At 40.4% G+C, this 13,245-nt stretch overlaps 1 protein-coding gene across 14 annotated transcripts in view; it reads left to right on the forward strand.

Moving 5' to 3' along the window:
• FRYL (FRY like transcription coactivator) overlaps nucleotides 1–13,245 on the forward strand; it is a 394,573-nt gene that overhangs the window by 377,593 nt on the left and 3,735 nt on the right. For 11 of the 14 annotated variants that reach the window (XM_034771653.1, XM_034771656.1, XM_034771654.1 and 8 more), the window contains 3 exons: nucleotides 5,634–5,702; nucleotides 11,589–11,606; nucleotides 12,567–12,677. In XM_034771653.1, coding sequence (XP_034627544.1) covers nucleotides 5,634–5,702; nucleotides 11,589–11,606; nucleotides 12,567–12,677 — 198 coding nt within the window. The remainder of the gene's footprint in view (nucleotides 1–5,633; nucleotides 5,703–11,588; nucleotides 11,607–12,566; nucleotides 12,678–13,245) is intronic. The other 3 variants (XM_034771660.1, XM_034771652.1, XM_034771650.1) reach the window with 1 other exon arrangement.

Raw genomic sequence — 13,245 nt, forward strand, 5'->3', positions numbered from 1 at the left:
TTACCCTTTCAGGGTCATAAAATTTGCGGAAAACACAGATGTGTCTTTACATACTCTGAAGGACTCCAGGGCCACCTTAAAATCCCTGCGTATCTATGTACCTGTGAACAAAAAGAAACGGCAGATTTTACAAACAGCGATTCTGAACTGCCCCATACATCCAGCCACAAAGACAGTGTGACCAATGCTGTAAACAGAGACAGACAAGATGCAGGCAGAACCAAGATCAGCCGTTCGTGTCTCAACCATCTACTTTCAGACAATAATTTTGAAGATTTGGTCGAGGGCATGAGACCCCCACATTCTTTGATCCTGGAACTAGGATCTCCAGCCCATTTTGGAGACCATCTGTCACCATACTACCCAGTATGGAACACGGTCACTACAGACAGATGGGTTTTTCTAAATTATCCAGAACGGTTACTCCATCCCCTTCATCTCTATTCCACCTACACAACCCCCCTTACCCGTCCCTCTTCAGGGTCCCCCTCACAAGCCCCTGTTACAACAGGAAATAAACCACTTTCTCCAATTAGGGGCCTTAGAACCAGTACCAGATCAATACAGGGGGAAAGGGTTTTATTCCCATTATTTTCTCACTCAGAAAAAGACCGGTGGATGGAGAACCATCCTGGATTTAGGACTACTCAACAAATTCGTGAAAAAGCAACGTTTCAAAATGGTGATTCTTTCCACGATAATTCCGGCATTAGAGAAAGGAGACTGGCTCTAGGCCCTCGACCTACAAACGCTTACTTTCATGTTACCATTCGCCCAGCACATAGACGATACCTGCAATTCACCCTGGGACACCAACATTTCCAATACAGAGTGCTCCCCTTCGGCCTGTCAACCACCCTAAGGGTCTTTTCCAAGGTCCTCATGGTCATTGCAGCTCACCTCAGAAAACTGTGGGGTGATGATTTTTCCATACCTAGACGACTGTCTTTTAAGGGCACCAACACAATGTGCAGCACTAAATGCCACACAAACCATGGTAATCCTCTGTAAAGATCTCGGACCACAGATAAAAGTGCAGAAGTCCACCATGGTTCCTGTCCAACAACTGGAATTTATAGGAACCTCCCTTGATTGCTTCACCACAACAGTGGGGTTACCCGAACAGTGCTTCCTCACCTTAACCAGTTTGATTACAATGATGACGGACAGTCCACAAACGTCCGCCAGAATGCGCTTACAACTTTTGGGGCACATGACTGAAACGACACTTGTCGTAAAGCCTGCCAGGCTACACATGAGATGCTTAAAGGCCTGGTTTTACACCATCTACATACCACACAAACATTCTCTCAAAAGACATCTCATTATGCCCCGCAGGGTAAAGGACTTGCTCACATGGTGGACACAGGCACAGAACGTCTGCTCAGGTGTCTCCTTCCAACAGAAAATTCCTATTAGAACGATCATTATGGACGTGTCCCTCATGGGATGGGGAGCTATTTACATAACAACACCATCCAGAGTCACTGGTCTCCAGTAGAATCCAACCTACACATAAACATACTAGAACTAAGGCGTGTCAGAAATGCATGAGAGCACTTCCTTCCCTTGATCCAAAACACAACTGTCAAGATCCTTACGGCAATATCGCATGCATGTTCTATATAAACCGCCAAGGGGAGTGCGTTCATACCTTCTGTGCACAGAGGCAATAGCCTCTGGAACTGGTGCATCACCAACAACGTAGACATTTCGGCATCTTACCTGCCAGGATGTCAGAACACGACAGCGGACCAACTGAGCAGAGACTTCTCACAAACCCACAAATGGGAGCTGGATAATGCAACTCTCACAGCCATATTCAATCTCTGGTGTTCCCCATTATAGATCTGTTCACAACTCAGAACGCAAAGTATCCTCAATACTGCTCCCGAGTCGGACTGGGATGCTACGCCTTGGGCAACGCTCTCCTAATAAAGTGGGAAACACCACTATTGTATGCATTCCTGCCGATCCCACTCCTGAGTCAGGTCATTCACAAGATCAAGCCAGACAAATCCAGGATAATTCTCATCACACCCACGTGGCCCGGACAACCCTGGTTCCCATACCTGGGACAGATGGCAGTGAAGCCACCTCAAATCCTTCCAATAATACCTCACCTTCTGATGCAGGACTCAGGACACGTCAATCACCCCAACCTATCCCTTCTCCATATCAAGGCCTGTTTACTCCATGGCTAACAGGGATTTACAAAGACTATTCTGAGGAAGTGAAAGATGTCCTACTGAACAGTTGAAGACTAACCACACAAAAAATATACATACAGCAGTGGACCCGATTCTGCATTTGGTGCCAGGACAACCATATTTCTCCATGGTCAGCCCCACTACCCAGGATACTGGACTAGATACAGGACCTTAAGAAATCGGGGTTATCTAACAGCTCCCTCAGGGTACCCCAGGCCGCCATCACTTCATTCCACAACAAGGTGGACAGAGTCACTATCTTTGCTCACCCAACTACTAAATGCTTCCTAAAGGGCATAGAAAACACTTACCCACCCTAAAAGACCCTGCCCCTACATGGGATCTTTCTTAACCTTATTCTCCGCAGTCTCATGGGGAAACCATTTGAACTCCTAGCAACTTATTCTCTGTTACACTTATCCATGAAGGTGGCCTTCCTCATTGCCATCATGTCAGCAAGACGGGTTCGGGAATTAGGTGCTCTAATGGCACAGCCACCTTATGCCACGTTTTTCAAAGATAAAGTGATCTTATGGCCGCATCCCAAATTTATACCCAAGGTGGCCTCCCCATTTCACCTAAATCAACCCATATACTTACCTGCATTTTTTCCAAAACCGCATGCTGACCTCAGGGAGGCATCACTTCACATGCTAGATGTTTGCAGAGTGCTAGCTTTCTACCTAGAAAGGACAAAAACATTCAGGAAGTCATCTAGACTATTTCTCTCTATAACAGAATGTTCCAAGGGTCAAACTATTTGAAAACTGAGATTGTCTAAATGGGTATCAAGCTGTATCCATTTGTTACCAAAACAACAATCTACCGGCTCCACCAGGAGTTTGCAGTCACTTGACCAGAATGTTATCAATATCGGTGGCCTTTCTCAATAATGTACCCATCATGGACATTTGCAAAGCAGCTACCTGGGCATTTGCCCATGGTTTTACTAAACATTACACGTTAGAACAGCAGTCAGCTGCAGACACTCAGTTTGGAGTCAGTGCTATCTGTGGTCACTGAACCAACTCTGAAGCCTCTCCCCTCCACTGGAGGGCACTATTCAACAGTCACCTAAAGTGGAGCACCCACGGGGACACTCCTCGAAGAAGAAGAAGAGAAGGTTACTTCCCTTGTGCAGTAACTAAGGTTCTTCGAGATGGTTGTCTCTGTGGGTGCTCCACTACCCCACCTCATCCTCTCTGCTTCGGAGTTTCACGTTGATTCTCTGGGGTGGAAAAGGACCTGGGGGACGGTTGCCTGTGCACAGTAGGTAAGTGCTCGGAGCGAGATGGCACTGCTACTACAAATCTCTGATTACAAACACCTAACATGGAGCCCCCACAGGGACAACGATCTTGAAGAACCTCAGTTACTGCACAAGGTGAGTAACCTTCTCTTTTTGCTTCCACTGATCCTGGTATTAGCTGGGAGCCAAACCACCTACCAGTGCAAGTCAGAACATCCATGGGCTTCTGTAACTTACACTAGCAAGAATGGTCCCTAGCATGCCCCTTTACAGCACACACATAAAGGAAGCAAGTGACAAAAAGCCAATGTCCCTTTTGTACTGCTAAGCCAATGGGTCTGGGCCAAGATCTTTCATGTCCAATTTTGCTCTTCTGAACTACTGTTCTGTTCCCTTGTACTAAGGCTTTCATTGTGCTCATATCTGTATAACAGAGTGAAACCATTGAATCAAAGGAGAATATAAGAAAATAGAGCACTTCATATATCATGTAAATATTGCAGGAATCTCTAATATTTAAAAAAAATTGTTTTTCTCCTTAAGATTTCAAAAATGTCAAATGTGTAAGAAGACATCAGACAGAGTGTGAAAAGTAGATATTAGGTTCCCAATTTCTGATGTCATTTGTTCTGATGCAAACTATATCATTATTATTGATAGATGCTGTCAGATAAAAAGAAAAACAAGATTTAAAATGTACAGTGGGATCCATGTCACTAACTGAAACTGACACCACAGTGTTTAGAGAATTCCACTTCTCCTTCTGATAAGCACACAGGCCTAGTTAATTCACTAAGTAGCCTTTATTAAATTAAGCAGATGGGAAATCACATTTTTCTTTTCCCTTTCTTGCATCAGACAAAGGTTAGGAAAAGGTCACTAAAATTTCCAATAAGATTCATGATATACAGCACACATTCTGCTAAATTACTTCCATGGATTGTGTAGAGCCTGTTCTGTGTTACAGGGGATAATTTTCACTTTATCTCAGCATGGTGCATTGCTATTCCAGTAATATTCTACTTCAGCATTATTGATATTATTTGTGTTACAGTAGTGCCCAAAATGTGCTTGATGCTATGTAGGCTAAAATGATGCACTATACAGCAAGTGTTAGCTTGTTTTTGTGTATGTTTTATATTAACTTTTTACATCCTACAAGATAATGATTGTCTTTTACACAAAACATTCATTGAAATCAATAGAATACATTTGTTGTACATGTGGCTATACAGGAGAATTATATTTTCTGATCATATTCTTTCCCAATAAATGTAACAGGTTTTATCCTTTCATTTATCTAAACCAGGGGTAGGCAACCTATGGCACGCGTGCCAAAGGCGACACGCAAGCTGATTTTCAGTGGCACTCACACTGCCCGGGTCCTGGCCACCGCTCTGGGGGGCTCTGCATTTTAATTTAATTTTAAATGAAGCTTCTTAAACATTTTAAAAACCTTATTTACTTTACATACAACAATAGTTTCGTTATATATTATAAACTTATAGAAAGAGACCTTCTAAAAACATTAAATTGTATTACTGGCACGCGAAACCTTAAATTAGAGTGAATAAATGAAGACTCGGCACACCACTTCTGAAAGGTTGCTGACCCCTGATCTAAAATGAATCAACATTTTACTCAGTGTTCTTTAGACACACATCTTTTTAGCCATTAAAGATATTGAGGAATAATATAATGAATCTTTCCGAAAGCAAGTTGAATGGAAATTATTTTAGCATATATAATTAAGGAATTTTCTATTTCCTCCACCACCTGCCATCCATCCCCAATCACCAAATTTAATGAAAGCATTAGAAGTAGCATGTACTCCACAGTATGGGATAATGAAGCTTGTGTGAAATTTCCAGTGGAAGGAACAGGGTAACTGCTACATTGCATATTTTTTCTTAGCAGAACAAAGAGTGGCATTCATTGGTAAGGTCAGTGCTGGTAAGAAATTAAGTGCCAAGCAGCAAGCATCTGAAAGACAGTTTTAACTAGAATTAAACAAAATGAGAATATAAAAATGTATGAATTAAACAATTTCACTGATGATGATCTGGGCGGTATGAAAGGTATTCATAGCAATACAGGTCTTTTGTATTTTTATCACAGCCTTTGGTTTGCTCTGTGTTGCAGAGTAGTTTTAATTATTTATATTTATTTTGTAGTGGCTATACGATTGCAAAAGGACATTTGGTGCCGATGATGGTATACACAGAACCAATACAGATGCTCAGGTAGGTATCTGTCTCTGGTGGATCCTTTTTATATAGTTTATTAAAGTAAAAAACTTGTGTTCTGCACAAAAGTCCTTTTTTGATCTTCTCAAAGATTAAAGAATGTTGGTAAAGCTTTTCATTTCAGTTATCAAACCATCTTTTGGAAACTTAGATTCTTATGAAGTATTGGCCTAATAATAAAGGGCTGTCTTTTATGAAAGTGAGCATCCAGTCTCAGTTCAGGGCTTAATAACATTGAGTTAGATAAGCAGGGTAGATACTATCTGTGTACCAAAGCAAGTCTGCCTTTTATGCAGCTGTTTCTAGAAGAAAAAGGATTAGTATTCTGTTTCTGTGCTTGTCAGATAGATAGATTGTCTGACCAAAAAGCGGTACTGAATCTAATATAATTAGTACTATATACATATGTATAACCTGTCTGGAACAATATTTTGCTTTATTGTTGTGTTTTATTCTTACAAGAGCAGCATGAGCGAAACTTTGTCAAATGTTATTTTGCTAATTACTATCTAGTATGAAACAACCCATTGTTGTTAGTTGAATGTTGTACTTATTTGTAAAAAATGTGCATGAATACATTGCATGAGGATCACCCGTGTCTTTAACACTACTAATTGTTGTAATGGGTGTAATAGCCTTGTCTACTTGAGACAAAGTTTGTTTCTTAAACAATATATGCATAATATTCTCACTAAATGTACTGTAAAATGGCGGGAGGAGGGAAATCCAAGCACATACATTGTTTTGCTACTGTTGGGTACATGGGTTTGATTCTGCCTTCTAGGATCCTGTAATAAAAATCATGTTTCAGAGGGGTAGCCGTGTTAGTCTGTATCAGTAAAAACAACGAGGAGTCCTTGTGGCACCTTTTAGAAACTAACAAATTTATTTGGGCATAAGCTTTCGTGGGCTAGAACCCACTTCAGATGAAAGACATATCTAGAATAGATTTGTTTAAAAACACTTTCATAGGCAGATTTGGCAGGGAATGTAAAAAGGAAGAACATGCTTCCCCCCACCTTTGGGTAATTCAGAATACATACGCAAAAACTAGTTGGGCTATGCCTATGCTATGAGCTAGGGGTGTGATTTCCCTGTTCATGTGTACATACTTGCGCTAGCTCTCCTCAAGCTTGTGTGAGTATAAATAGCAGTGTAGCTTCAGGAGCATAGATAGCAGCAGCAGAAGCACAGCTTAGATGAGTACCTACCCACTGGTTTAGACAAATTCAAACTCGGCACCCCTAAGCGATGCGTCTGCTGCTGTTACCTGTGCTACTGTAACTACACTGCTGTTTATACTCATGCTAGCTCAAAGAGGGCTAGTGCAAGTATGTGTTTGCGGGGAATCACAACCCTAGCTCACAGTGACGAAATAGCTATAGACTTTGACCCTGCCAAGTCTTATGAATCACACATAATTATGTATATGTATCTTGAAAAATCAATGTGTAGAGAATCAGTTTTTCCAATATCTGAAGTGAGGGGCATTATATGTCAGAGGACAGGCCTAAGCCATAAGAATTATTGGATAGCCATATTCTGAACCCAAGTCAGGGGAAAGGGGTAGGGTTGCCAGGTGTCTGGATTTCGCCCAGAACACCCGGTCATAAAGGGACCCTGGCGGCTCTGGTCAAGCACCGCTGACGGGGCCATTAAAAGTCCAGTTGGTGCGGGACTGGCAGGCTCCCTACCTGGCTCCGTGCAACTCTGGTGAAGCTGCCGTCATGTCCCTCTGAATCTTAGGCATGGGGCGGCCACGGGGGCTCTGCGCACTGCCCCCATCACAAGAGCTGATTCCGCAGCCCCTATTGGCCGGGAACCTAAGGCAATTTATAAAATGCTTTATAAACACAGCTTCTTGGGAGCCACCTCAGGGAAGCACCGCCCAGATCCCATACCCGGAGCCCCTTCCCGCATCCCTTCCCCAGCCCCAGACATGAGCTCCCTCCTGCAGTCCGAACCCCTCAGCTCCAGCCCAAGCCCCCTCCTGCACCCCAAACCCGCCACCCCAGAGTCCTCATCCCTTCCACACCCCAACCCCTGTCCCACTCCCTGAATCCCTCATTTCTGACCCCACCTCAGAACCTGCACACCCAGCCAGAGCCCTTACCTCATCATGCACCCCAACCCCCTGCCCTAGCCCAGTGAAAATGAGTGAGTGAGTGAGAGTGGGGGAGAGCGAGCGACAGAGGGAAGGGGGATGTAATGAGTGGGAACAGGGCCTCGGGGAAGGGGCAGGGCCTCAGGGCAGGGGCTAGGCAAGGGTATTTGGTTTTGTGTGATTAGAAAGTTGGCAACTCTGGAAATGGGAAGCATTTTCTTCCTTTTAGTCGACTAAAATCTGTTTATAAGAATGTGATTTTTTTTTTAAACAAAATCCATACAGTAGTATTGTTTGTGATGATATACTTATGTCTGTCATTAATTTTTATTTAAAAGAAATCCTATTTTCAGCAGTAAAAATTCCCACTTTGCACACACAGTTTCAGCCTAGAAAGGAATTTTCTCTCCATTTTTCACAAAATTCTATTTGGACCTATTTAAACTATACAAGTCTCTTTAAAAAAAAAATCCCAATTCAGATGGTTTTGGTTATGTTTTTAGATTAAAACAATATTGGAGCAGGAGATAATTATGTATAGTTGTGTTAAGAATTTTGAAAAACAATTTAAAATGGCCAATATTTTTAACTCAGAAAAATGGCTAAGCACACAAGCTAAATACTGTTCACAAGGATTTTTAATGCATATTAAAAATTGTTTACACCTTAATATCTTGCTTGACATGTGTTCCATTATATAATAAACATATATAGGCATGCACACTTTCCCTATACAGTGTCCTAAAGATTTATTACATACTTTACCTATGTAATATGAAATAGTACTCTGTATTTATATATCATCTTACATTTTCAAAATGCTTTATAAACACTAATTAACACTCCCAATATACTCATGAGGGCAGTGAGTATCAGTATTTCTGCTTTATAGATGGAGAAATGGAGGGAGGGCCAAATTCAGTCCTTCTATAGGTGCTGGAAATAGGGGTGCTGGGGATGTTGTCGCCCCACTGGCTTGAAGTGGTTTCCATGATATGGGTTTACAGTTTGGTTCAATGGCTCTCAGCATCCCCACTATGCAAATTATTCCAGCATACCGGTTTACTTCAAACCTGTACAGACATGTTAGAATCAGTGAAAGGGTACACAGGATTCAAGAAAGGCAGAGTTTTTCCAAAAAGGTTAAAAATTAGATTGTCAAAGGGGCTCAAGGGAGTTGGATGCCCAGCTCACATTGACCTTCAGTAGAAGTTGGGCACACAGCCTAGATGGCTTGCCTGAGCCCACACATTGAGTTAATGGCAAAGCTGCCTCCTAGTAATATGACCCTTTCACTGATCATACATTTATTTAAAATTTTAAAAAATTAAAAATATATAGTACCTGTTCACTCGCACAAAGGCAGGAAAGTGCAGTTAAGGTGTTTTCAAAAAATACACCTTTTACAGACTATCTAAATACATTTAGAAATGACTTGAAGGAACTATTGTAGATTACTGAATGTGGTACTTGTTTCAGAAATCCTTGTAAGTGGAATGGAATATTAATAGATTATTAAAGTAATCAACTAATGTACTGAGCATTAAAATGCTGCTATGATCAGAAAAATGGCACCTCATTCAACAGATATGCTTAGTTCATTGACATAAATAAGATTCTCCTACTACTTTTTAGCACTGATGTCAATACAGCTAGGGAGCAAAGAGCTGAATTCTCTTCTGGCACATGCATCATCAACAGAATGGTTGATTAAATCCAGTTACAGAATCTTTACTAGTAGTGGTGACAAGTGAGCCAGAAAGAAAGCATCCCGACTGTTAGAAGATCCCAGGCTGAGTTTGCAGGAATGGCAGTTAGAAAATTATGTTATCATCTGTAAACTGAGTAAATTTAATGTAAAAGTAATGGGGAGAGAATAAATATAAAACCACACAATACCATTTTTCGGAGTAGAACTTCACTTCAACTTTTAGAATAGCTCTGTTTTATGCTTACATTCCCTGTAGAAATCCATGTCTTTTTTTTTTTCATTTTTGGTTTATAATAGAAGTAATAGACTCTCCCTGGCATGTACTGGGATTTAATAACTGGCTGAAGTTTATGAAATTAGCTCTTCTCTGCTGGTCAGTAAGGATATGTCTATGCACCAAAAAAAAAAAAAAAAAAAGTGCAGCAGCAAGTCAGAGTGCAGGTCAATTGACTCAGGCTCCTGAGGCTCCCTCTGCAAGGCTAAAAATAGAGTGTAAATGTTCGGCTCAAGCTGAAGCCTGAGCTCTGAAACTCAGCAAGGGTGGAAGTCTCAGAGCCCAGGCTCCAGCCTGAATGTCTACACTGTTAGTTCCACAGCACTTGCCCCGTGACTGAGAATCACTGCCACGGGACTGGTTTTTTTTGCTGTGTAGACGTACCCTAAGGGCTTTGATGCTATACTTATTGAAGTCAATAGCAAAACTCCCATTGATTTTAATGGTTCAGGATCAGGGTCTAATCTCCTGAAATTGCATTGTGCCCAATAGTTGCTGCTTGCCTAATTACTGCACTATTTAGATGTTAGTGAGTACAAACTACAGAATAAAAAATAGGCATTGTATATAGTCTGTGTATTTACATAATACTAAAGCATAAATTGCTCCTTTGTGGAAGAGTCACTTTGATTGCATCATCTCTCATATGCTTATTATTTATGTATGTATTAAAGTGCCACCAATGTGCTTGGCACTGTACAAAACGCAAAAGTAAAGACCTTCCCTGCCCCAAAGAACTTACACTCAAAGGCCTGGTGTACACTGGTGGCGGCACATAGGATATGTGTAGTTACATGCCACAGTGAAAAGCAGGCTGTTTCCATCCTGCCATGTGTAGCTACTGGGAGTGTTTCCCTGCTGCAGGGAGGTTCCAGAGCCTTTCCCAAGTGCCTCCCCCCACCAGAGCTTTTCCCTGTGGCAGGGAAACGCTTTGGCAGCAGGAAGGCAGTGGGACGTTACACTACTAAAGACAGCAGTGTAGATGGGGAAGACAATGAGTATGAAGAGAGCTGTGTAGGATATGTACTCTAAGGTTCTGGTGTGTCTTTAGTCTGCTCACCGAAGTAGTGCCTCAATGTCTACACTGTTATTTATACCCATGCTGGGGTGCGTGCAGTGTGTATGTACTCTACTTGCTACTGTAAGTGTAGACATAGCCAAAAAAGGCTTTCCTAACATTTCCCACACACACACATTCTTCTTCTAAAATACCATATGCACAATCCTAGAGGGAAATTAGACTGTGAAAATCTTGCATTGAAGTATTGTAAAGGTCTTAATTAAAAACTCAAAAACAAAGATTTTTTGAGTTGACTCAAAATCCAGATTGACATAACACCCTAAATTCATGGGAAAAGTGATTTGTGTGGGGGAGGTTCATTTTTGTTTTTTTCCCCTATGTTCAAATATGATGGCATGGATTAAGGAAAACGGATTGTACAGATAATAAACCCTAATTGTTCTTCTTTCTGATGGTTTATATAAATATTTACACATATATAACTCCAGACCCCTCCTGTAGCAGTATTGTAGTTGAAGTATATTTTTGTTAATGGGTAGGACAGCAAGAAAAAAAGTTACTCTTTGTCAGTTATATCAGCGAGTGTTTAGTAATTTCACTTGGAATTCAGCCTGATATTTTTCCCACTCAATGAATCTTTTGAGAATGGTAGATATATTTCTTCATCCAGTTTACCTGGGACATCTATGACCCTAATTAAAATAATTTCCTACACTAATTCTTGATCTTTTTCTTCCTTTGTATTTTTGTGACCCGCTCATCTTCTTGCTTAGCAAATGGAAATTCTAGCAGTAAGTGATGGTTCTTGATTTATTGAATACTTAACCATGTCAGTCAACAAACTGGTCTCCATCTGTCTCTTCTCCATTTGTGGGATAGTAATGTCTCATCATAGACTATTATAAAAGTACTGCACGGTTCAATTTTTTATAGTCCTAACCCATGAACTAGTGATCCTTTGTAGATAATATGATCCTGTAGTTATACAAGTTAATAGTAGATGACTCCATTAGCAGTAGCTTCTCTGTCTAAATCTAAAGCAATATTAACATTGCCTCCTCGTTGACCAGTGTTTTAGATAAAAATATGCAAACAAAGCAGTGCATAAGTTAATATTGCTGCTCCATTCCAATAAGAATTTACCATCTGATATTTCTTGAAATAAAATCATAGCAAGCTTTCATAAGGAAACATTATTCTTTGTCTAAGAATTTAATTAGTTTCCTCTTGCTCTATCATGCAATTGTAACCTTAAGTCTAGGGTTAATAGCATACTTACCTGTTTATAATTAACATTAGGAAAAGAGGCCATACTCATAAATCACAATTGTTTGTTTGGTATCAGATCTACTGTTTAAACTGACAAAACAGCCAAAAGAAATAAAAGCAATCTATGTATTTCCTGCTGGAGCATGACATTTGGAAATGTCATTTGAATCCTTTTTTTTTCTTGTTGGAAATGTGATTGCCCTTCTTAAAAGATAAACTTTTAACCTGCAAGAGCAATACTACTTTCTTTCTAATTACCAATCTAGTCCTGAATGCAGCTTTCATCTGCTTTCATCAGCTTCTCACTACATTAGCTTGTAAATCTTCTTGACATTTCCTTTTCTGCAGTAAGCAAATAAATATTTTTAATATTGTAAATTCTGTGCTGGACAAACTGGCTATGATTTATTGTCTGATTGTGTCATATGTTAGTAGATTAGCACTCCCTGAATTTAAGATAATGTTGCTGTTTACATTTGTAGGAGCTGGAGTTGTGTCGGAGGTTATACAAGTTGCATTTCCAGTTGCTGCTTCTGTTCCAAGCCTATTGCAAACTTATCAGCAAAGTAGATACAATCAAAAAAGAGGCAGAGGTAAAGGAAATATTATTATTTAGCTACCTGTTATTGGTGTTCAAAAACAATACCCATTAAAAATTATCAGCAGGTCATCTCTTTTGAAAATGGAAATGTGTATACCAGCTGTTTTGTAGCCAAGAGATAAAAGGTTTAATTAGAACTTGCAATTATTTTCTCAGTCATCGATTTATATCTGTGTTGATCCTTGGACTACTTGAAAGCTCTTTAATACACAGTAATGCAGGGAGCCCAATGATCTTTAAAAAAATCAAGGATTTAAAATGTTCTTTGTCACTGTTGGTGTATAACAATTAAACTATAAATGAGGTACGTTAACTCCAATCAAGAAGATTCTGTTATGAAGACCCTTTCTGCCTCCACTGAGTCTTCTCATCTGTACATAGTTGTATAATCAGTTTGCGATTAGTGTTACAGCTTTAAAGCCATATTCAAGTTTCAGGTGACTATAACCTATCTCTGCATATCTATACAAAAAGCTGGTAGTATGTCTTCAGCACAACTAAAAATCAGGGAGAAGGCGTGTCAGGTTGGAAACACAACAAAGAGGCACCCAACATTAGTG

The sequence above is a fragment of the Trachemys scripta genome, chromosome 5 (genome assembly GCF_013100865.1).
Source record: "Trachemys scripta elegans isolate TJP31775 chromosome 5, CAS_Tse_1.0, whole genome shotgun sequence".
NCBI classification, from domain to species: Eukaryota; Metazoa; Chordata; order Testudines; family Emydidae; genus Trachemys; species Trachemys scripta.